General features: G+C 36.1%; 4 protein-coding genes and 1 long non-coding RNA gene across 6 annotated transcripts in view; 2 read left to right on the top strand and 3 right to left on the bottom strand.

Annotated features, from left to right (window-relative positions):
• ccdc51 (coiled-coil domain containing 51) overlaps nucleotides 1-4,313 on the bottom strand; it is a 9,460-nt gene extending 5,147 nt beyond the window's left edge. The window contains exons 1-6 of the mRNA XM_007575748.2: nucleotides 4,224-4,313; nucleotides 3,007-3,083; nucleotides 2,652-2,850; nucleotides 2,395-2,532; nucleotides 1,455-1,619; nucleotides 400-606 (exon numbers count right to left, since the gene is read on the bottom strand). Of these exons, the coding sequence (XP_007575810.1) occupies nucleotides 400-606; nucleotides 1,455-1,619; nucleotides 2,395-2,532; nucleotides 2,652-2,850; nucleotides 3,007-3,011 (714 nt within the window). The 5' untranslated portion in view covers nucleotides 3,012-3,083; nucleotides 4,224-4,313. The remainder of the gene's footprint in view (nucleotides 1-399; nucleotides 607-1,454; nucleotides 1,620-2,394; nucleotides 2,533-2,651; nucleotides 2,851-3,006; nucleotides 3,084-4,223) is intronic.
• A 60-nt stretch (nucleotides 4,314-4,373) lies between these two features.
• tma7 (translation machinery associated 7 homolog) lies at nucleotides 4,374-6,489 on the top strand. The gene is made up of 4 exons (XM_016662723.1): nucleotides 4,374-4,483; nucleotides 5,219-5,274; nucleotides 5,470-5,557; nucleotides 6,015-6,489. The coding sequence occupies exons 1-4, from the start codon at nucleotides 4,468-4,470 to the stop codon at nucleotides 6,047-6,049; spliced, it is 195 nt and encodes a 64-aa protein (XP_016518209.1). The 5' UTR covers nucleotides 4,374-4,467; the 3' UTR covers nucleotides 6,050-6,489.
• Nucleotides 6,490-8,454: 1,965 nt separating this feature from the next.
• On the bottom strand, nucleotides 8,455-17,751 carry LOC103154449 (deoxyribonuclease gamma-like). Of its 2 annotated transcripts, XM_016662715.1 has the most exons (11): nucleotides 17,668-17,751; nucleotides 12,781-12,866; nucleotides 12,232-12,320; nucleotides 11,626-11,712; nucleotides 11,436-11,548; nucleotides 11,247-11,359; nucleotides 10,850-11,007; nucleotides 10,520-10,616; nucleotides 10,066-10,141; nucleotides 8,922-8,974; nucleotides 8,715-8,839 (listed from the first exon to the last, which is right to left on the bottom strand). In XM_016662715.1, exons 2-11 carry the CDS (start codon nucleotides 12,859-12,861, stop codon nucleotides 8,813-8,815), a joined length of 894 nt encoding a protein of 297 aa, XP_016518201.1. In that variant the 5' UTR covers nucleotides 12,862-12,866; nucleotides 17,668-17,751; the 3' UTR covers nucleotides 8,715-8,812. The 2 variants fall into 2 exon arrangements, with proteins under 2 accessions (XP_007575804.1, XP_016518201.1); XM_007575742.2 differs by lacking the exon at nucleotides 8,922-8,974 and having other exon boundaries at nucleotides 8,455-8,839.
• LOC103154451 (nuclear factor 7, brain-like) overlaps nucleotides 8,800-20,919 on the top strand; it is a 15,605-nt gene continuing 3,485 nt past the window's right edge. The window contains exon 1 of the mRNA XM_016662711.1: nucleotides 8,800-8,889. The gene's annotated coding sequence lies outside the window, so the exon portion shown is untranslated. The remainder of the gene's footprint in view (nucleotides 8,890-20,919) is intronic.
• The window catches only part of LOC107833448 (uncharacterized), a 24,797-nt gene continuing 23,460 nt past the window's right edge, over nucleotides 19,583-20,919 (bottom strand). Inside the window, exon 6 of the long non-coding RNA XR_001659197.1 lies at nucleotides 19,583-20,853. This is a non-coding gene — a long non-coding RNA (uncharacterized LOC107833448). The remainder of the gene's footprint in view (nucleotides 20,854-20,919) is intronic.

Below are 20,919 nucleotides of genomic sequence, written 5' to 3'. Positions count from 1 at the left end.
GTAGGACTTTAGTTAAACCTCGTTTAACTGGGACTCTAAACCCTGTAGGACTTTAGTTAAACATCGTTTAACTGGGACTCTAACCCACGTTTTACTCAAGGGACTCTAACCCGAATAGGGCTACGAGTGGGGGACAGTACCCGCGCCTCTCCGGGGGGGTGGGCTGTACATCATTAGAAACATGATGTACATGATGTACATTTTTCATTTGTTGTACAAATGAAAAATGGTCTTTTTCATTTAAAATCTTAAAAATAAAAATATTTGGTGTCACTTTTGGGCTGATTTGATGGCGGCATGTTTTGTTTTCAACCATCCAGTGGCTTCCTCATCTACTTCCTGTCTCCCTCTCTTAGTATTTCACGCTTCAGGGTTAAAGTTCAGTCAGCGTCTCGTTACCTGTAGGCGGACGCGGTTGATGTACGTTGACCCCATGACCCCGATCAGGGCTCCGAGCACAGAGCCGATGATGGACCAGTTCTTGGTGCGCTCCGCTCTCGTCCTCTCCTTCTCGTGGCTCTCCCTCACCGCCGCCGAAAACAGGCCGAACTTTTCCCTCTCCGAACTCTCCGCGTTCTCATACGCAGTCCGGAGACGCCGTTCCTCCTGCGGTTGGGAAAAAATTTAAATATGGCTGATCTGTTTTACACCGGTTTGTTTTAAATAAACGTTACAGCCAGAACTAAAGGCTATACTGTGTCTGTTTGCTAGTTTTACCCCTTCATTACACTAGATTATTGCACTACAAAAACAAAGTATTTTTGTCTTAACTATTTCAAGCAAAAGTGTTAACTTACAATTAACTTTTCATCCAGATATAGAAGCTTGTTTGAGGTGAATAACTCCTTAATGTCGATTTTAAAAAGTACTGGCTCCACTTATGGTAAAAATGTCATGTTATAAGTGAAATAATCAGCCAGTGGAACTAATACTTTATTCTTAAATCATTATTAATGAAATATTGCAAATTTTCTTCCTCACTTTAGCAAATAAAAAATTTTTTTATAATTCTAATCTGGACCAAGAAAAGTTTGGTCAGATTTAATTTCAGACAGAGAGAGAAAAAAATGTGTATTTGTATTTTTGTTGAGTGTATGAAAATATCTGGTTTCATCTGTAAATAATGTTTTCCAAATTTAAGCTTTTAATCAAATGTTAGATTGAACTTCATTACAAAACTGTGTAGTTTTAGTATTAATATTTACACAGAAATTAAGAACTTTTCAGATCTTAAAAACATCTAACTGAAAATGTATTCATCCATACAAACCCCGACTATCCAGCTAAAAACATTTTTTTGCATATCTAACAACAGGAAAGCTTGACACTCAGACAGCTGTAGATGTAAAGCTTATATGGGAGAGACGCTCCGACACTCATCCATCCTGTGTAACTCAAACACGCTGTCTGCGTTGAATCACCAGTTTTTACTGGTGGTTGTTTCCTGAGCTGACCTGCAGCAGCTTGTGCTCCATCGTGGCCAGCTCCAGGTAGTGAGCCTCCTCCCTGGAGACGCGGTCCAGCCGGTCTCTGACCTCCTTCAGGCGGCCCTGCAGCGCCTCCAGGCTGGTGTGCGCTTCACGCACGATTCCTCTGGCCACCATGAACGCCGCTTCAGCCTGAGCAGACACATCCAGTCTGTAAGACTTTTAATAATACGAGGTTTTTTTGTTGATGGAGGTTAAGAAAATAAAAAAAACTAAACTGTGCAGATTCAACTGTAAAGGTGACCTATTATGTTTCCTTGGACAGGTTAGGATCGGTCTATGGCCTATACAAAACATCTTTATTAAATTTATTTGCACAAAATCATTCTTAGATAATGTGATTTTAGCCAGTTCAGCATATTTTTAGGTGTTTTAGCGCCTCTGTCACTTTAAATCCAAATAAGCTGCTGCTGTCCAACTCAACATTTATGCTCACCCATGAAAATGGCCTCTGCTTTGAAAAGCATTAGTGGAGATTCCTGCACAACCAACAAGAATGCAGCAACTGGTTTCTAGTTGGTAAGCTAACAACAAAACTCTTGTCTTTTCCAGCAGCCATTGTACGGTGCATACAAGGGTAAAACCAGCTGACCAAACATGCTGGATCTCAGCTTAGTTGCTCGGTGACGGACTGGGCATGGCTGTGGTTGCTAGGTAAAGGCACAGTGCCCGTGGAATGTGACTCAACATTCTGGAGGTTTTTGTAACGGCTCGTTCTCCAGACACCAAAAAAACATGAACTTATTGCCAAAAATCGGCTGAATGTTTTTTTTTCTTTTTACGTACTTGTGCTGTTTTTTAGAAGCAGTTGAGACCCAAATGGAAGAACAAAAACATGTGAATTTTGCATAAAGATGTTTGTCTCTGATTAAACTTGCAGCCATGACTGTTCGCTGTGTCTTCTGACCTCTGTGACCTTGGTTTGAGCCTCGCGGACCTCGTTCAGCCCCACAAACTCTTCGTATCTCCCCCACCAGTAGTTCACGGTGGCTGTGGCCGCCTGCGCCGACCTCTGGCTCCACTCCCGCCCCAACTCTCCTGCATGCTGATGGGACAAAAACAGGGAAGAACTTTTTATTTAAGGCTACTTTATTTATAACAAACAGAAAAATGCAGTTCTGATAATTCAGTCTTTTTTGGCATGTTGGTACGGGACAGCTGTACCTGTAGGACAGACAGGCTGCGTTCCTTCACCACCTCAGCTGTACCTTTCTGTACAAGAGGGGAGGACCCAGCGGGTGGAGAAGATCGAGACGGCGGTTCAGAGCTGTACGGTCGAACCGCAGCGGTTCTGGCCGCCAGATGGTGCCGAGACAGACAGCATGAGCCTCGAGCCCAGATGTAAATCTGAGCTCCTCTGTACCTGAGACGGTGACACGTCTGTAATTAATTCAGTTCTTTAAATCATGCCCAAAGGTTTTGGCTCTGACACAAATGTTTCTATGATTGACTTTAGATTTTCTTTTAAATTTCTTCTGGTAAATTGAATGCAGTTCAAAGCATTTCATGAGTGTCTTACCTCATTGAGAACGTCAGCAGTTGAGGTGGAAGGTTCAAACACACAGCAGCGTTTGGACCGACACCAAAAGGGCACCTCTAAAAAAAAAAATAAAACAAACAAACAAAATCTTTTTAAAGACTTTTTACATTTGGATCCAATCAAATCAGGACCATTAAATTAACATGTTGAAGTCAAGGTGCTGCGTGTATCACAGTAAGTGCAAATTAAGACTGAAGTCAAGTAAAAACTCAACAATTCTTAAAGCTTGAATTTCCAGCTTTAAACAAGCAAGATGACCAAATGTGTAATTTAAACAGAGTAATGCACGTTTTAAAAACCAACACATCTATCAAGTATACCTAGTTAATCTTACCTTATTAAAACAAACAGTTCCTTTATTTTTTTAAATGCACCTTACCTAACATTCACATGTTTCAGGCACTTAAATGCCTCTTTTGAAAGTAAATTTTCTTAAAGTTTATTCTTTCTTGATTTTGACAGTTACCTATTTCTCTGTTTTATCAAAATAAAAAAAAGATTCTGCAGTAAAAAAAAATCTATATTTCCAAGAATATTGTTCAACTTTCCTACTTTATGGGGGAATATAAGCGCATACCAGCTTTATATATTAGTTACTTTACAAGTCACCTTTTTGTGAATTTATTAGATTTTTAAAAATTACCTGGCAGCTGCTGTCGTCTCGGTTTATTTATGCATTTTCGTGATTAAAGCTTCATAAATCAATATAAACGTTAGCTGCTTTTAAATTGATTTACATTTAAGTAGCGCAATATTAAGAACAACACATGTCCTTAGGAAGAACATGCTTTATTACTAATTTTAAAAGGAACGAAGTCATTCTGAATCTAAAATAACGTAACAGCCATCTTATTAAAAATTGCAATATTTTTTTCTAATCTTTTTTCATTGTTGCAGACAACCCTGAGTTTGTGTAAACACAGCAGACTGATGACTTTTAGCAGACACCAGTTTCTGCCCTCACTGAAGACAAACCATTAAATACATACACCACTATCACACTCTAAATACTTTACATTTATATAATTCGGGTTTTTTAATTGAAACTCCTTTTTATTACATCATTGTTTTCTGTTTCTTTTCTAACTAGCTTTATATTGCTAACATTGACCTCGGTGCTTGTTTTCTTATAAAACTGTCTAGAATATGTCTGTTGTAATTGTAGTTTATGGAGAAAGCTACTAAAATAAACGCACCTGTTTCCTTTAGAGCTGTCACAGCATTTAGTTTTTCGGAATAAACGTTCTTTAACCACTTATCCTCCTGGTGTTTGGAGAACCAGCTAGCATCATGTAGGTGTTTTTGTTCAGGCATATGATTAGGATTCTACTTCCGGCGGTTCTTCTGGGGTCCTTCCAGCGCGGATTAAATCGACGAGCCTAAATTGCTGTCATTCACCGTTAATTTTAGTCATTTATATCCTATTTAAACGATTTAAATATGTCCGGTAGAGAAGGTGAGACTTTTTTGTTGTGCTAAATTTCTGACCTTGTTATTTTATGTGTTGCGCGCTTCAGTTTGTGTAAGAAGCTAAAAAATGCTAACAGGTTCCAGCTAATGTCCTGTGTTTCACTCCAAAAATGTTCATCATCGCTTACTTGCTTAATGTCTAAAAATGCACGCATTCGCCGGAAAAAACAAAAACAAATGGAGAACTTGATTCAGTGTATATAGATTTAGCAGCACTAACTGTCGGTATTATGTTTGACCTAATCAATCTCTTACATCGATGTGGAATAATTTTTTGGCCCACTGTGCTTAATTTAATTATAGATTGAGATAAATCAAAATTAAATGACCGAAAGCACAAAGATTTGAAGTGATGAGCAGGTGAATTAATCAGCAATTAGTCTTTCTCTCTCTGGAATGAAAACCCCCACACCTTTCCCAGAATGACGGACATTAGGCTGGTGATCAGTTAATCAAATCCTTTGATTAGCAATTTTTCTTTTTTAAAACCAGTGGAAACAACAAGGGTGTACTTGTACACTCTTGCATGACCGTGAGACAGAAATCACTTTGAAATGTCCATTAATGGTCGAAAATATTTTAAAGAAAATCCTGCAGTATGTTTAATAAGAAGCAGCTCATTAAATATAAAAAATGTCGTAAAATAATAAATCCACAAATACTTTTTAAAGTCGGAGTGACAGAAATGTTGGTTGATTTGTTTTATCTATAAATTTTTCAGGAGGCAAAAAGAAACCACTCAAGGCGCCCAAGAAACAAAACAAGGAAATGGATGATGTAAGTTTAGTCCGTTTATTCTTTCACAATTTAACTTATCTGAAGTCACAGATTAAGACCATGAAGATTTGAAGTGTCAGAGTGCATTCACTATGTACAAAATATTCTCTGAAAATTCAAATTTATCTGTGACTAGGATATCAATTTAACAGAAAGTGTTGCTTGTGGTGTATTAAAAATAATTGATGCCTGCAGGAAGATGTTGCCTTCAAGCAGAAGCAGAAGGAAGAGCAGAAAGCCATGGATGCGTTGAAGGCCAAAGCGTCAGGAAAAGGACCTTTAGGTGAGACTAGAGAAGTAATTAAAAAAAATCTCCATTAAGTCGTTTGATATCTAAATTGAAGTTTTTGAAGAAAATGCTGCAGTTTAACAGATGGGAGGAACATAAAAAACAGTTCCTCAGGTTTTCTTTAAATGTGTTCCAGATTTCCTGAGAATTCACATATGGTTGATAGTTTTTTATCACACCTGTCTGGGTTTTTTAATAATACCAGAAATGCAGCCATGAACACACAACCTGATTATGGGATTAACAGCAGCAGTATGCATTACACCTGATGCATCATTTTGTGGTTTCACAGAACGTATGGAGAAATATTTTACCCCCATGAAGCTGCATATCTGAACCCAATGTCTCAAATTTGATAGAAAATCTTTTTATTCATTTTATAAATTAAACAAAATCAGCCACAGTTGTTTCTGTCATTTTATCAGTTTTGTATCTGTAATTTTTCCTGCAGCCAGTGGCGGGATCAAGAAGTCGGGGAAGAAGTAGAGTCTGAAGATGATGTTGCCTAGCAACCTTCAGTTTGTTTTTCACTGGTAAACATGAACCCTGCAACACAGAAGCTGTTCCTGCGCTGAGCTCTTCCAGCTCTCAGTACAGTGCAGAAAATGACCTTTGTTTGAGTGAACAGACAACAACATGCCTCCCCAAAGAAGAAGAAAAGTAATTATCTCCCTTCAGACCCAACAACTAAATTAACTGACCGTTTATGAAATGTCTTTATTTTTTAGCAAAAATAAAAAGGAACATTTCTTCAGTGGAAAATGTTTAACAGAAAAGACCTGAACTATGTTTGTGTTGTATTGTGAAGTGGGAGATGTCAGTAAATTTTTTTTGTAATTATGTCTCGTTTTAAGTGTTTTTTTTTCTTTTTGTTTTGTTTTGATGGAAGCAAAATATCCAAACTGATAAAATGGTGATTATGGCAACATTTTTAGCTTTGTCAATTTTCTGTTTCTTACACAAAAAATTATAAACCCGTGTAAAACCAAAATGTGACTCATAAACTTTTTAATGCATCTACCTATGAGAGCGTTCCAGTTATGGTGGGAAGCTCCTGCAAATATTATATGCGAGGTTTATTCCCTCTATCTGTTCCAAACGTATCAACTTTAAAAATATTTACATGATCCGAAGCATATAATACAAACTGGAGAAAGAAGATGTTGGTGTGCATCAGTTCACAATCTGTTCATATTTTCATAAAAATATGGCTGCTTGGAAGCAAAATTTTTAAATATGAGGTGTCGTGTATTTTATCACAGTATTCTTGTTTTTTGATAATTTTACCAGAAGATATTTTATTTATGATGTTTTCTTGTAAAGTTAGTTGTTCTACTTTTACAGATTTAAAGCTACCCACCAGAGGAGCGTTATGGCTAAATGAAAACTATTTTTGTAATAATTACACAGCCAGTAATGTTTGTTGCTTTTGTCAGTTTTTATTGTAAATCAGTTTATTCATAAAAGGTGGTAAAAGCAATTATCCTGTACATAACATGTTTACACTCTGCATTGATAAACGGCAACACAAAAAACATTGAAGTAAATTAATTACACAAAATTCACCTTTTAGGAATACTTAGTAATTATTGAAATGATTAACTATTTTTTAAAAAGAAATAGTTTTCATCCTGTGAAAAGCAAAAAGTAAATAAAAGCATCTGGATTCAGTCACGCTAAAAAATCTGAAAAACTAAATTTTGACAGTAATTTAAAAAATGATTGTTAAACAGCATGGTGCTGCTGACACTTTTTGCTCAGATAAAGCTGGTTAAGAAATTTTACAGAATCAGTTATGTGGCTTCAGTTCAAGGAACAATAAAAATATGTCAATCATTCAAACATTAAAGAGTATTATAAAAAAGTTTCACACGATACTGCTCTTCAGATTCTCAAGTAAAACAGGTTTTCACAAAGGTGCAGGAAATAATTTATTTGCACCCAAATAAAGGCTTATTTAATGCGCATATGCCTCCAAATTGCGCAGAGGAACGAAGGAGTTTTTAGGGCGCAAGACAACAACCTGCCACAATGTCAAGCAGATATGATGAGCAGGAAAAGCATAAATCATTTCTCTTCTGGAATATTCAACAATTAACTCATAAAATCCAATTTCAGAGGCTCAGTGTGATTTTTTTTTCAGTGGATAATTTCTTCCAATTGTTATATTACACAAATACTTTCTTGTTGGTGTTTTAACTTTACTATTCTGCAGCATGCCATTAAAAGCACTTCATAAATAAAATGTATTATTATTAATAATGTGAGTGCGGCGCCACGTCTAAACAATCTGGCCATAAAAGCAACATCAGCAGAGCTCAGCTACGTCATGATGCTGCTAGTTTGATGACAAGGCTGAAACAATAAGGTAGAAACCTCCAGTTTATATTCATATATAGAGCGAGATGTTGGTATTCTGCAGCAAGGATGAGCCAGTATACATGATAGATGGAGGTTTTCTGCAGATCGCGATGTACCATCAGTGGCCTAGTTAGCAGCTGCTAATAAGACAAAGGCAAAAAGAAATCTGATGTAAACAAGGCCTTGTGCTTTTCTCTAAGGGTCTTTAGAGAAAAGCTCCTGAGATGATGGTGGTGATAAACAGAGTTTTCCTCTGTTAAGAGATCATCAAAGCTGTTTAATCTTATCTAGTGGAACAAGGGTTTACTTAAAACCCATTTGGATCTCATCTTCTGCTCTGGAGAATGTAAAATGTTTATCTTTTTTCTGTTCACTTCAAAAACATTAAATCTCACCAAGTATTGGTCCAGTTTCTAGTGCAGATTTCTTAGTTCAGTTGAAATAAGACAAAACTAACTTACAAGTTACTTTTCAGCAAGAAATAGGAGTTTGTTTAAGTCAATAATCCCTTAATATTGATGAAAATGTTCTAGTCCTAATGGCAGATTATTTATTATATGGGAAAAATGTCCCGTATTCAGGCAGAGACCAGCCTGGTAAAACTGGCTCCTGTTGCACACTAACAGCTAACCAGTATTATTACAGCTTATAGTCATGTTGGCTGTGTTTCTGATTAATCTAGCTAGTTTTTCCAACTTCAAGCCTGGAAATGGACAGATTGGTGAGTAGGTGTGAAGTGAGGTCTGGCCTCTTCAGGTTAAACTGCTTCTCCGTTGGTCATCTTGGCTACTTGCATCCGGAGGATCTGGATCTCCAGGTTGAGCTTCTCTCTTTCCAGGAGCAGATTTCCTCTCTTCAGCTCCGTTAGATCCTCGTCTTCATCAATCTTCAGCCCGCCCAGCTTGTCTTTCTGGCCTGCAGAGGAAGCAGATATGTCATCTAATCAAAAGGCGAGCTCCATGCAGGTAAGTGAAGCTGATTAATGAAAGATAATTACACTTTCAGTTCCTGTCTTCCAGCAAAACCAAACAAAGCAGCCACCAGCATTACCTAAGAGAAAAGCCACAATCTTTAAACCAAGCTTGGAGATTTCCACAGAAACGATTTTAAAAATCCATTTCTTTTACTCCTCTGTTATTTATTTTTGTTAATTTTTAATCTGATAAAAGGAAAAATGTACAAAGATTGGAAACAAATCTAGTGTAAACGACGCGCTGGAATTACAGTTTTATTACATTTTCTTTCTGTTTGTGATTTACATGAATGTATTTTAAGATCTTGGCCAGATATTTTGAAATAAATAGAAAAGATAAAAGTCGTGATCACATGCATCTTTAGCATTCTTAAATTTACAAATTTATCTTAAAAATACCCTCTGATTTTGGGCAGGAGACTATAACCAGACTCTAATCATGCAGATAATATGGCCAGACAAAATAGTCCCAGGTTATGTCATGCAGCCATGTTTACTATCTAAATGAAGCCAAAGTAAAAGAGCTCACCCCCACTTCATACCTACTTGCCAATCTGGCTCTATTGTTGCTTTCCAGCTCGAATTTCCAGACTTAAAGTTGGAAAAATTAGCTGGAATGTTGACTAAAATTATAGGAACGACTTGGAAAGTCTGAGGTAGCAAAGCAAACTCGTCCTCAGAATCCAATATGGCTGCTGAACGCACTGAAAGTTGGAATGACTTCATGTTTGCACGTTTGAGGGTTTGTGTCCAATTAAATCCTGCAGAAACACAGGATTTATGTTTTTACAGTGGATAAATATAAAGAAATTAATTATTGGTTTGTATTTCTAACAGGAGTTAGCTTGTACAGCAGTTAGCTAATCTCTGTGGGGGTGGACTTCAACCCCCCTATTACTCCTTATGAAGTCACATTGAGAAGACAAGATGGTGGCTTTAAAAAAGGATTTAAAACTGTACATTTTCAAAGCCCAAAGAAATAGAAAAATCCACCTTAAGTTGAAACTTTCTTTGTCTCTGGCCATTGAAAATTTACTATTAATAAAATATCTAAATGAGACAGCTTGAAATCCTTTTTTAAGTATAAGCTGACCTCTCTTCATGTAGCTCTAGAATTAAAAAACACCCTTATTATTATTATTATTATTATTTTTTAAGTTGAGCGTACCATCGCCTTCATCTGTTATTTCTACCATGGACTTCAGCTCCACCTCCACTGGGTAATGGTCGCTCACTTTCAGAGCCTGGAACAAGTGAGAAATAATAAAACTTTATTAAGATTATTGCAACTTCTGGGGCGTCTCCAGTTCTGGGTAAACACAAATATCAAGGTGAAAAGTGCAGTTAGACAATTTTATCTCCATGCGTTTATAATTATGTTAATTGTATGAAATAACAGGACAGAATGAACCCTGAGTCATTCTGTCAACAATGAGTCACAATTCAAAGCTCCTTTTCATTTATAACGATGTAACTCAATGTTTTCTCGTTGCTAAGGTATGACTGGAAACCCACACTGTGTCATTTGTTTGTCTGATCATGGTAATAAATAATTTTTCATAATTAAATCTGGTAAAATATTTTCAGAAGGAACGTTTCAACATGTTAAAATGAGAGCAAACCTGCTCGATGGAGAGCTTGTAAGCTTTCTGGAAGTTGAAGGTTTTAGCAGATTTTGGAACAACAGCCTGCAGCATGTCGTCTCCGTAAACGACGATCCTGAACGACGAGAAGAAGAATTAACAAAGCAAACAGCAGGGAGTCGCAGCCACTCCCATATAATAACCATAGGGACAGAACTATGTATTCTGTATTTATAACAACAGTTCCCACAATCCAAGGTGGAAAAGCGGGTAGACGAGTGCTGAGGAATCCTAGGTTGTTTTTGTTAAATGTTGAAGATTTATGAGTGATTTGTTCTTAACGTTCATTCGGAGGTGGTCGGTTTCTACCTGTCGTATGTGTTGGTGTTTTCGGTGCTGGCCGTTGTGTCCACATCGTCTCCGATCAGCCAGTGGAAGTTCGTGTCGCTGCGGATTCGGATGGTTTTCATGTCCTTCTTTGAAACATACGAGCCGTCGGCGTTAAAGTCGCCCAGGATCATCACGTTCTGCAGCGGAGAGACAGGAAACCTTAACCAGTGCCACCAGTTTGTTTCAATTTGATCCACTTTTAGTGACAGATCTAAAGTTTTGCTCCCAGTTTACAGCCATGGGGAAAAGAACGTGAACTCTCCGGTTCCAGGGTTTTAAATATTACAGTATCAAAGCTACACATTCAAACGTTCATTTAATGTTTAATTTCCTTTACATTTTCAAGTTTATGTTTTTGTTTGGCTTGAAGTCTTACGTCAGTCTTCCACTTCTTCTTGACGTGAACGAAGAGGTCGTAGAGTTCGTCCAGCTCCTTCTCCGAGTCCTCGGGTTTGGTGTGAACTGGGATCATCACCAGATCTTTCAGAACTGAGAGGAGAATCAGACAGATTTACACAGTTACACAGTTTTATGATGGCATAAATCTGACCACGTCATGGCTCACCTGTGTTCAGGCACCTGAACCGCAGGATGTACGGATCCCTGGCGAAGACGTCCAGGCCTTCGGTCTTCTCATCATCGAACTGGTACGATCCCACAAGGTCCACCAGGTCGTCCCTGCATGCACATTCAATACGACCTCATTCATAAAGCACTTTATAGTCCTTCTGATGAATGAATGAGTGAACTGTCACCTGTACAGGAACATGTACTGCTCCTTGTAGCGCGTCCGGCCCAGGCGAGTGCTGATTTTCAGAGTGTAGTGATGTTTCCGGTTGGCTCTGAGGAGAAAAGCAGCGGATGAAGCTGATTGATAGGTTTGATTTCTCAATATCAAATATGTTTATAACTTGTAGCTTAAAGGTAAACTAAAAGTTTCTTCTTCATCCTTGATTTAACCAGGATAAAAAGGCTCCAGATCAAAGATCCCTTTTAATAAAACAGTTAAACAAAAAACGTATAACAATATCAATAACAATAAAATCATTAAATAAAAAACAAAACTCACCCAAACTTATTTTTGAATTTGAAGCTCTGGATATTAATTTTGGTTCATTTATTTTTGAATCTGTGTGAATATTAACTTAAGTTTGTTACTGTTTTTAAAAATCATTGCAGTTTTTTGTTGTATATTCTGAACAATTAAAATCAAGAATTAAAGGCCCAAATAATTTCCATAAAGCATAAATGTGACGCTGCTTTTACAGGAAGGTGATTCGTCTACTGTGTGATTTAAGCTGAAGTGTTTCTGTGACTGTCAGTTTATGGATCTGCTGATGATGTAGGAAACTTTTACTGACTTGTTGAGCGCCTGCACCAGCGTGTCCACCGACTTCCCGCTGGCGTCGACGACCTCCAGGATCACAATGATGTCATAACGGGAAATAATCTGACACAGACACAACATCACAGCAGCTTGATGCACCAGGCCACAAATTAGGACTAACAGCTTTAAATCAGGTCTAATTTTTAATGCAAATATCTTATTACACTTAAAATAAGGCAAAACTAACTTACAAGTTGCTTTTCAGCAAGATAAAGGAGATTTGAAGTCAGTAATTCCTTGAAATTGATAAGTACTATTCCTATTGGCAGATTATTTCACTTACAACTTGGGAAAAATGTCTGGACAAAGGAACTTTTTCATCAATTTTAAGGAATTACTGACTTAAAACGAGCTCCTGTTTCTTGTAAGTCAGTTTTGACGTAATTCAACTGTAAAAACATATCTGCACTGGAAACCAGAGCAAAAATAATTGGTAATACTTTGTGTTTTTGCAGTGCACCAGTGCAGTGTTCCTTTACCCAGTTTTCTTTACCCTAAGAACGGTGAGTTTAAGTGTTTTTACCTTAACCAGGATCTTCAGAACGTCTGCATCCGACACTTTGCTCCGTCCAAACTTCTGAATGTTAAACGCTGCGATTTTCATGTTGGCTGAAAGTTCACAGCAGAAACCATTTTTAGCACCTTAATGAGCTTCGTTGTGTTTGAACACGTGTGCAAGTGTAGATATTTGTTTAACAACAGAGATAATAAAAGGTGACACATTTATCAGTCAGTTGGCTCCAGGGTGTTCACTAAAAAAACAACAAAAAAACTGGTTCACTTTCAGCTGCAGATTTTATCTCATTAAGTTTTTCACGTTCATGTTTGATCAGATTTCCATCTGAATTAAGAACATTATAAATGTTTACATCTAATACAGTGAAAAAGAATTTAAATCGTCTTTTTCGATGTGATGTGTCAAATGTGATTGTTATAAGAAGAAGGTTTAGAGTGCCGAAAGATTCAAAAATAAGTTTATTTAAAGGAAAATTACAGTCATATGAAATAAAATAGATTATATGTCCAGATGAACCATTTTTGTCTGATTAAAAGTAGCTTTTGACAATAATAAGCTTTACACAGGCATTAGATATGTTTTCATTAAGTCCACATTTCTGCTTTTAGAAAGTTTATTATTGATTTTAAATATTGATTTTAGCAACAAAAAATCATAATTAACAGAAATAAAATCTTTAAAACATACATCTGTGTGTAATGAATCTATGAAATGTGACTTTTCAGTAACAATCAATTCTTACTAAAATATTAATATTAGATGTAGGTTTATGTTTTTTCAGACCTTCAGAAGAACAAAATCATTCAGATTTAAAGACAATGAAACAAAATCAGCAAAATAAATAACACAAATAATATATCTATTAATATTAATAATCAGTTAAAAATAACTGATTTATTCTACTAAATTATTAGAACAATTTACTAGAATAATAAATTATTTATTAGACATTGCTAACTAGAAACAACCAATCAGAAGAAGGAGGCGGGTCTTAGTGCTGTCAATCAAGCACATTTTCTTGCCACTTCACCCCCACTCTCTTCTCCATGTGAGCAGAAACTGTTGTGAATGCTAATGCTAGTTAACGCGACCACTAAAGACCAAGGAAGGTTTTCATGAGGTTGATTGACAGCACTAAGCCCCGCCTCCTTCCTCTGATTGGTTGTATGGCAATAATAGCCATCAATATCAATGTTTTCACAGATGATCTGTCTCATACTGTCATGAAATGGTGACCATTTTAAAAAGTGCAATATATATATTTTGTACTTATGTATATATATATATATTTTTACTGTAAATAAGTAAAAAAATATTTTTTTTAAATAAAGGTACATACTGCAGCTTTAAATACAAAGCTTTGTTCATAATTCTGACTTAATAAATAGTAATAAATGTTAAATCTAAGGGAAGGTTTGGAGGAGAGAGGAATGAAGCATCTTTGATCTGTGAGTTTCACCAGAACCACCTCAGATAAGTCCGATAAAGAGCGCCTTACTTTGGGTCAGAAGACTCTCAGAACCCTCACTTATCTCGTATTTCTGCTCCGGGTTTCGTCTGATGGAGGAAACTCGACTTAAACATCAGTTCTGAAGAGTCTAGCACTACTTCTAGGTGTTCTGACGGTTCTTGTTTCTGGTTTCAGAACTGAGTTTCCTCCAGTTCAGGAAGTACTTTTTACACAAGAGGCTGGCGTGACACAAACAAAACCAAAATCTGCAGAATAATCTGCCTGAGTGACACAGAAAAGGACTGAAATGCAGCAGGTAATCTGTTCTCAGAGCAGCAGCAGGGTGGCGGTTCTGCAGGGTGGCGGTTCTGGTCTCTGACTCGGTTTGTTTGTTTTTGTGACGCACTAATTCTCTGTGTTTCTGCATCTGCATGATTCATGGAAGTGGTCCAGCAGGTTTTTAGCTGCGATCAGTCGATGCTGCTACAGAAAACAAGCAGACGCTCTTATCTCTAAGATCAGCTCAAGCTGTCGGATCGCATGTCGGCTTTGTCTCAACTAGTTTTATCTTGGAAACTGCTGAAGAGCTTTCACAGATTTCCTGCTCGACATCGCTGTAAAACATGAACGATTTCAGATAAACCTGCTGTTTCAAGTTCTGGAGTGATTAGATTTTTCACTCACATCTTCAGGATTATTTGAAAAGAGTCAAAACCAACATGCCTGATTAGACTGAATATAAAAGGCCTCCTGATGGATCCTTTGAGCTGGGAGAGATTGGGTCAGAAGCAGCAGAAATGGATGGAAATTTCCTCCAGTTCACTAATGCCTCAATGTCGGTTATGCAACTAACGTCCTGCATTTAGACAAACCAGACAAGACAGAACAGGACAGAGGAACCTCCAGGGTCTCTGGTTGCCTTTATTCCCCTTTTGGGGCTTTTTAATCACTTCTAAACGCCTGAAACTTTCTATCTGCTGAATGTGGGAGACAGGTATTTCCTAACATAATCAGAAAACATAATCACTAATCCAGACACTAGCTGCGTTCTTATAATTGCACAAATTGGAATTACAAAAATAAATCAGCTTAATGAAAACATTTTACAAAATTTGGAAAAAAAAAATTCTCTGTTGTATTTCGTAAAAGTCATCAAATGAGTCAAGTGATCAATAACTGGAGGTTACTACTGACGGAAACGACAAAAAAACCGACAGGAAGTGTTGGGCAGGTGATGGGGCAGCGTGTTTTTAATAACTTATCGCGTTAAATTTATTCACATGTGATTTTAATGAAGTTTGCTGTTCTGTCAAAACGCAGAAATTGTTAAATTTTTTGGACATTAGTGGAATATCAGTAAAGTTTGTATTTTTCTTGTCACTCAGTTCAGCAGAGCTAAGTAAGCTAAATGTTACCTTATGCAGCATCGCATGTTGAGGTATATGTTAACTTCTAAAATTGGCAGCTATAAACACTTTTAGAGGTAATGTCAAGAATATGCAGATTTTATCATTTCATGTTCTGGTCCTGAACTCCTTTTTTGTACAAATAAAATTATATTTTACCACAAATATCAGTTAACATTTTTTCATTCAGTATCTGTGATAGAAATATCTAAATTATACTTACTTAACCCTTAATAGGTTCACAGTATATCCTATTGTACAGCTCTATTATTGAATACAAGCTAAACACATTTTTCTTTACTAGAGGCTCAGAAAAACTTCTTTAGTGCCAAAATGTAAGTAAATAAACTTTATTTACATAGCACCTTCAGAAACCCCCCAAAAAACAATAAGACAGACAATAAAACAGCATACATGAGACATAAAACAAAACAAAACTAATTAAAACCCAATCTGAAAAAGTGTAACTTAGAGAAAATCCCATCTTGTTGTTCATGTTTATTCTGTAGCGCAGCTTTTAATGACAGGAACTTAGAACAGCAGCAGCTTTTCTAGTAAACGCATGTGTTGCTTCAAAAACAGACAAAAAGTCTGACGCTCTCGGATCAGGTTTAGAGGAACTTTCCACTTTACGTAAGGAGCCAAAGCGATTCGGGTTGTTGCTCCTAAAATGTCCTGAATGGAAGCATCAAGACTCAGGAAACGGCATTTCCTGTGGTTTCCTCCACAGGAAAACGTGTCTAATGTCTCTGCTGCTGTCTGAGGATTACAAGTGGAAAGTTTTGAGGAAACTGAAGTGATGGGATTAAAGAGTCCAAACAGGTTGAATAAATGACCTTCTGACCTCAGATTAGATGATTCATTTCTTAAATGAAGCTGTAAATTAGAGTCCAGGTTCACTAAAGCGACTGTAAACCTCAGAGTTAAACGACGTATAAAAACCATTTCACACACAAAGAGTCAGATTTCAGGGCTTTTGATCCTTTTTATTTACGGTCAGCAGCTGCAAATGATTACAGATAAGAGCTGGAAAAATACTGACATTCATCTGAGCCAACCGTGTTTAAACTTTTCTGTCTTCATGAAGTTGTGTGAAGGTTGAATTTGTTTTAAATAACTATTTTCAGGGTTTTAATATTTTTGACGAGTTTCATCATGATTACTGTCATTTAAGGAAGGAGATTAAGATTAAAGTACCAGAAGCTTAACGACACATTAGTAAACATGACATGTTATGTAAAATGCAACATTTTAGAACTCATTTTAATATATTTGATAGTTTACACAAGTATCTCAGTTTATAATCATAAATTAACAATAAAATGTAAATTTTCTGCTGTTTGCTGAAATAAAGAGGCCAAATCTTGAACATATTTGGTGAAAACATTTATAAAACAGCATTTATGAAACAATTATTAAAGTATTTCCTTTGAAATCTAGAAGTTTGAAGACACATTAGTAAACATGAGGTGTTTAGAGACGTTTTAATGCTAAAATGTAATTTTTTACACTTATATATTAGTTTATACTTGTATTTCAATTTATATTGATAAATTAACAATAAAAATGTTAAATTCCTGCTGCTTGCTGACAATAAGAGGTTTAGTCTCGAACATATGTGGTGAAAACATTAATAAAACATTTCTACTTGCAGCTTTTATGATACAATGATTAAAACAGGCCACAGTTCTTTAATAACCAACAACTTTTTAAACGTTTTAGACCTTAAAGTCACTTTATCTTTGGATAAATACATTTTGGTTTCAGGTTACTGTGGGAGAAAAGATCACTTATGCTCTGAGGGTTGCAGAAGCATTTTGTTGATTTGGTTTCTGCTAAATTAAATATCATAAGTGAAATAAGTGAAACAGGCTTTCTTCTTCAGAAGTTTCCCTTTAACTAATTTTGAGAGGGATCAGCCGGTTTTCTTCCAGAGTACAAAAGGAGGACGGCTGTTTCATTGTCCTGAGGTCTGAAAAGCCTCTCAGGCATTTAGAGCTGAAGGGAAAAACAAAAAGCAGGAAATTTGTTTCTCACCTGCAGAATCTGCTGCTGCTCGAGTCCGAAAATGTATAAAAATTAAGTTGTAATGAACCCAGATGAGGACGACTGCGGCAGATGTTGAAGAGTCCAGTATGAAGGGAGTTATGAGTTACAACCAAAACAACGTTCAGAATGAAAACCGGCTGATTGGGCGACAGCCAAGCAGGAATGTCAGAGCAAATAAGCCCCGCCCCCTTTAATAACTTCCTGTTTGGAAACCTGTGAAAGATCAGATTGACTCTAGAAGTGATGAACAACTTTAAAAACACAATCTGATGAATTAAAATGATGGTTTCTGTCAGGATCTGAGAGAAATGGAGCATAAATATGAGAGTTTAGATGTTTTTATGAACTGAGGCTCCTATGAATACTATGAATATACACTGCTCAAAAAAATAAAGGGAACNGATCTGAATGAATGAAATATTCTCATTGAATACTTTGTTCTGTACAAAGTTGAATGTGCTGACAACAAAATCACACAAAAATCATCAATGGAAATCAAATTTATTAACCAATGGAGGCCTGGATTTGGAGCCACACACAAAATTAAAGTCAAATGTTCCCTTTATTTTTTTAGCAATATATATACATATTCAAATCGAATCTTGAAATAATCGACAACTAACATGGTGATTGAATAATTGAAAAATTATTTATTTGCAATACTTTTAATATATTTGTCAATATTGTGCAAAATAGGCTTCAGTGGTTACATGAAAAATCTACACAATGTGACAATTAATCGATTAATTGTCAGAACAATCGATTACTAAAATAATCATTATTCACCCTAGTAACTCTTCAGATTTAGTCTTATTTATTTTTTATTCTACTGGTTTTAGTAGCTTTTTATAATAGTAGTTGCTCTCGACTGAATTGAAGTTTTATTCTACTTTTAGATGTTTGTTTTTGTTGACTTATTTTCCAAAATACTCTTTAGCTAGCCCGTCTGCAGACAGGACAATGTTTTCTTTTAACCATTACATTGTTTTATTTAAGCATAAGAACTGGCTTTCAGAGTGTTTATTTTAACTCCATGCAGTAACACGTTGTAAAACACACAAATGCTAATTTTATCCCCAAGACCATAGTTACAAAAAAAACAAAACCAATCAGCAAACTGGTTCATGGAGACAGAAATTTGTTGTTGCACATGAGAAGAATGAGGGTGCAGTTCGTTTTGTCTGGCCGGGTCACCTTTCGTTTGCTGGCAACAGTGATGTCATCAGTGCCATAAAAATGCATCAAAATATCATCTCTCAAGTATTAACCTTTGTCTAAAGTGGGCAGAAATTTATATTTATGTTAATGTTTTAATGTTTTATTCATTTATCTGCTTTGTGGTGAAAAAATATGTGACTATACCTTTAAAAGAAACTGGCAAACACAAACAGTACTCAAGTGAGCAGAGTTTAGGGTTTTGTAACTACAGCAACAAAGTACGGTGAGTGAAAAGTGCCAAATAAATAAATAGTTTAATTTAAAATTATTTTCTGCTCCTCCACTGAACCACAATATAACAATTTAAACTGTCATCTTCACTCATCAAGCTCAGGGGGTGGGATTAGGGCAGACGCTGACGTCTGATTGGATACTTCTATAGAAACTCTGACGTCTGATTGGCCGCTTCAAACACAAAATAAAAGGAACTTGTTCCAGGTTTCCTATGACTCTTAGGTCAATATTTTCACTGGAAATGCAGAAATAGCTATAATAAACAATAATATACTAAATAAATAACTATGTGCTTCAGGACCAGAACATGAAATAATTTATTATATCAGATAATTATATCTAGTTTTTAAAATGAAAGAAAAAATAAATTTAACTGAGGAACATAGAATTAATTATATTTGTTAAATTTCTATATTTACATTTTTAAGAAATTAATGACACATTTCAATAATTATTTTACAAGTTATTTATTTATTGTAATTTGGCACTTTCCTCTCTTCATAGAATGAGAGATGCAGTAGAAAAACTCAAAGTAAGACTAATTAAAAATAAGAAAAATTAAAAGAACAAAGCATTAAAAGTGTCAAATATATGCCATAGTCCAGTTTTCTCTGTATGTGGAAGGATAATCTCATAATTTAATGTGCAAACCTCAGTTACGACAAAAATAAACCTAAAGAAAACTCTCTAATCCAGAGAAATCCCACCGATTGTCCCAGAGCTTCAGCCTCGGCAAACATCTGAAGAAAAACGCATGAAAACATTACAGGTGTTGTAATTAAACAGTAATAACAGGGAACAAAGCCAAGCAGCTATTAAATGATACACCTCAGGCGTTGGAACCAACAATCCTGATTCACTCAGGCCTTTTGCTCTCCGCAGAAATAATGAACTTTATATACGAGTTTATCTAAAAATACCTGCAGGGAGCCGCAAATGATTACTGCAGGTTTGGAAGAATAACAGAGCCTGAAGCAGCGTTCATTTATACTCAATTAATTAATCATTTAAGAATAAACTAGAACAGAATAGAAATTATGATAGAATAGAATAAAATGGAACAGAATAGACTTTATTGATCTCCAAAGAGAAATTGCTTATCAGTTGGTAAGCTGCTGCATTCTAGGTTTTAAATTGTATTATTTACATAAATATGACTGCAATAAATTAATTAATTAATTTTAGCAAATAAGAAATTTTTTTTTGGAGTGGCCTAGTCAAAGTCTGGAGTTAGTCAGTCTGTTCTTGAACTTGTTTTTTATGCAGTAAAGTTTCCATTGCTGCTGAATTCAAGCAATTCTGCAGAGCAATCTGATTTAAAGACTCATCAGCTACAATCATAACGGCCGACGACCTGATTATGATTACAATCATAATCGGTTAACGGCCTTTTAATGAACCAAAACATTTCACTGTGACTAAAAAAACCTGAAATTAAAAAACCCTGAAGGAGGGGGAAACAATGTGCAACAATGCCTCATCCAAACACACCTACATCCGTTTTATTTAGTTCTTTAGAAACCTGGCGTAGGTAAAAATGTGTCTAACCTTTCTAAAACACGCCCGTCGCCTTCCGCGTTTTTCCCTGAAACGAAAACATTGGATTTTTCCACCTGCAGGTCTGAACTCGCCTGTTTGCTTCAGTTCCCCTCCCATGAAAGACGTGTTGACACAACGAGATAATCCGTCTCTGCTGAGTGGCAGCTCATTTATCAGACTGTCCTGAAACCGAAAGTAAAAATATACTGGAACAGTGGGAAACAAGTCCTGCTAAAAACACACTGCAAA

The sequence above is a fragment of the Poecilia formosa genome, unplaced genomic scaffold (assembly GCF_000485575.1).
Source record: "Poecilia formosa unplaced genomic scaffold, Poecilia_formosa-5.1.2 Scaffold387, whole genome shotgun sequence".
Taxonomy (NCBI): domain Eukaryota; kingdom Metazoa; phylum Chordata; class Actinopteri; order Cyprinodontiformes; family Poeciliidae; genus Poecilia; species Poecilia formosa.
The sequence above is the reverse complement of the archived record's forward strand: the minus strand, read 5'-3'. Positions and strand labels throughout refer to the sequence as shown.

Excerpts from the sequence above, each read along its gene's own strand:
- LOC103154449 (XM_007575742.2), bottom strand. The coding sequence starts at position 12,861 with ATGAAAATCGCAGCGTTTAACATTCAGAAGTTTGGACGGAGCAAAGTG. Across the intron at positions 11,360-11,435 it reads GTTCAGGTGCCTGAACACAG|TTCTGAAAGATCTGGTGATG; the intron begins GTGAGCCATGAC and ends TTCTCCTCTCAG. Across the intron at positions 11,008-11,246 it reads AGAAGAAGTGGAAGACTGAC|AACGTGATGATCCTGGGCGA; the intron begins GTAAGACTTCAA and ends TCTCCGCTGCAG.
- tma7 (XM_016662723.1), top strand. Across the intron at positions 5,275-5,469 it reads AAAACAAGGAAATGGATGAT|GAAGATGTTGCCTTCAAGCA; the intron begins GTAAGTTTAGTC and ends TGATGCCTGCAG. Across the intron at positions 5,558-6,014 it reads GTCAGGAAAAGGACCTTTAG|CCAGTGGCGGGATCAAGAAG; the intron begins GTGAGACTAGAG and ends TTTTTCCTGCAG.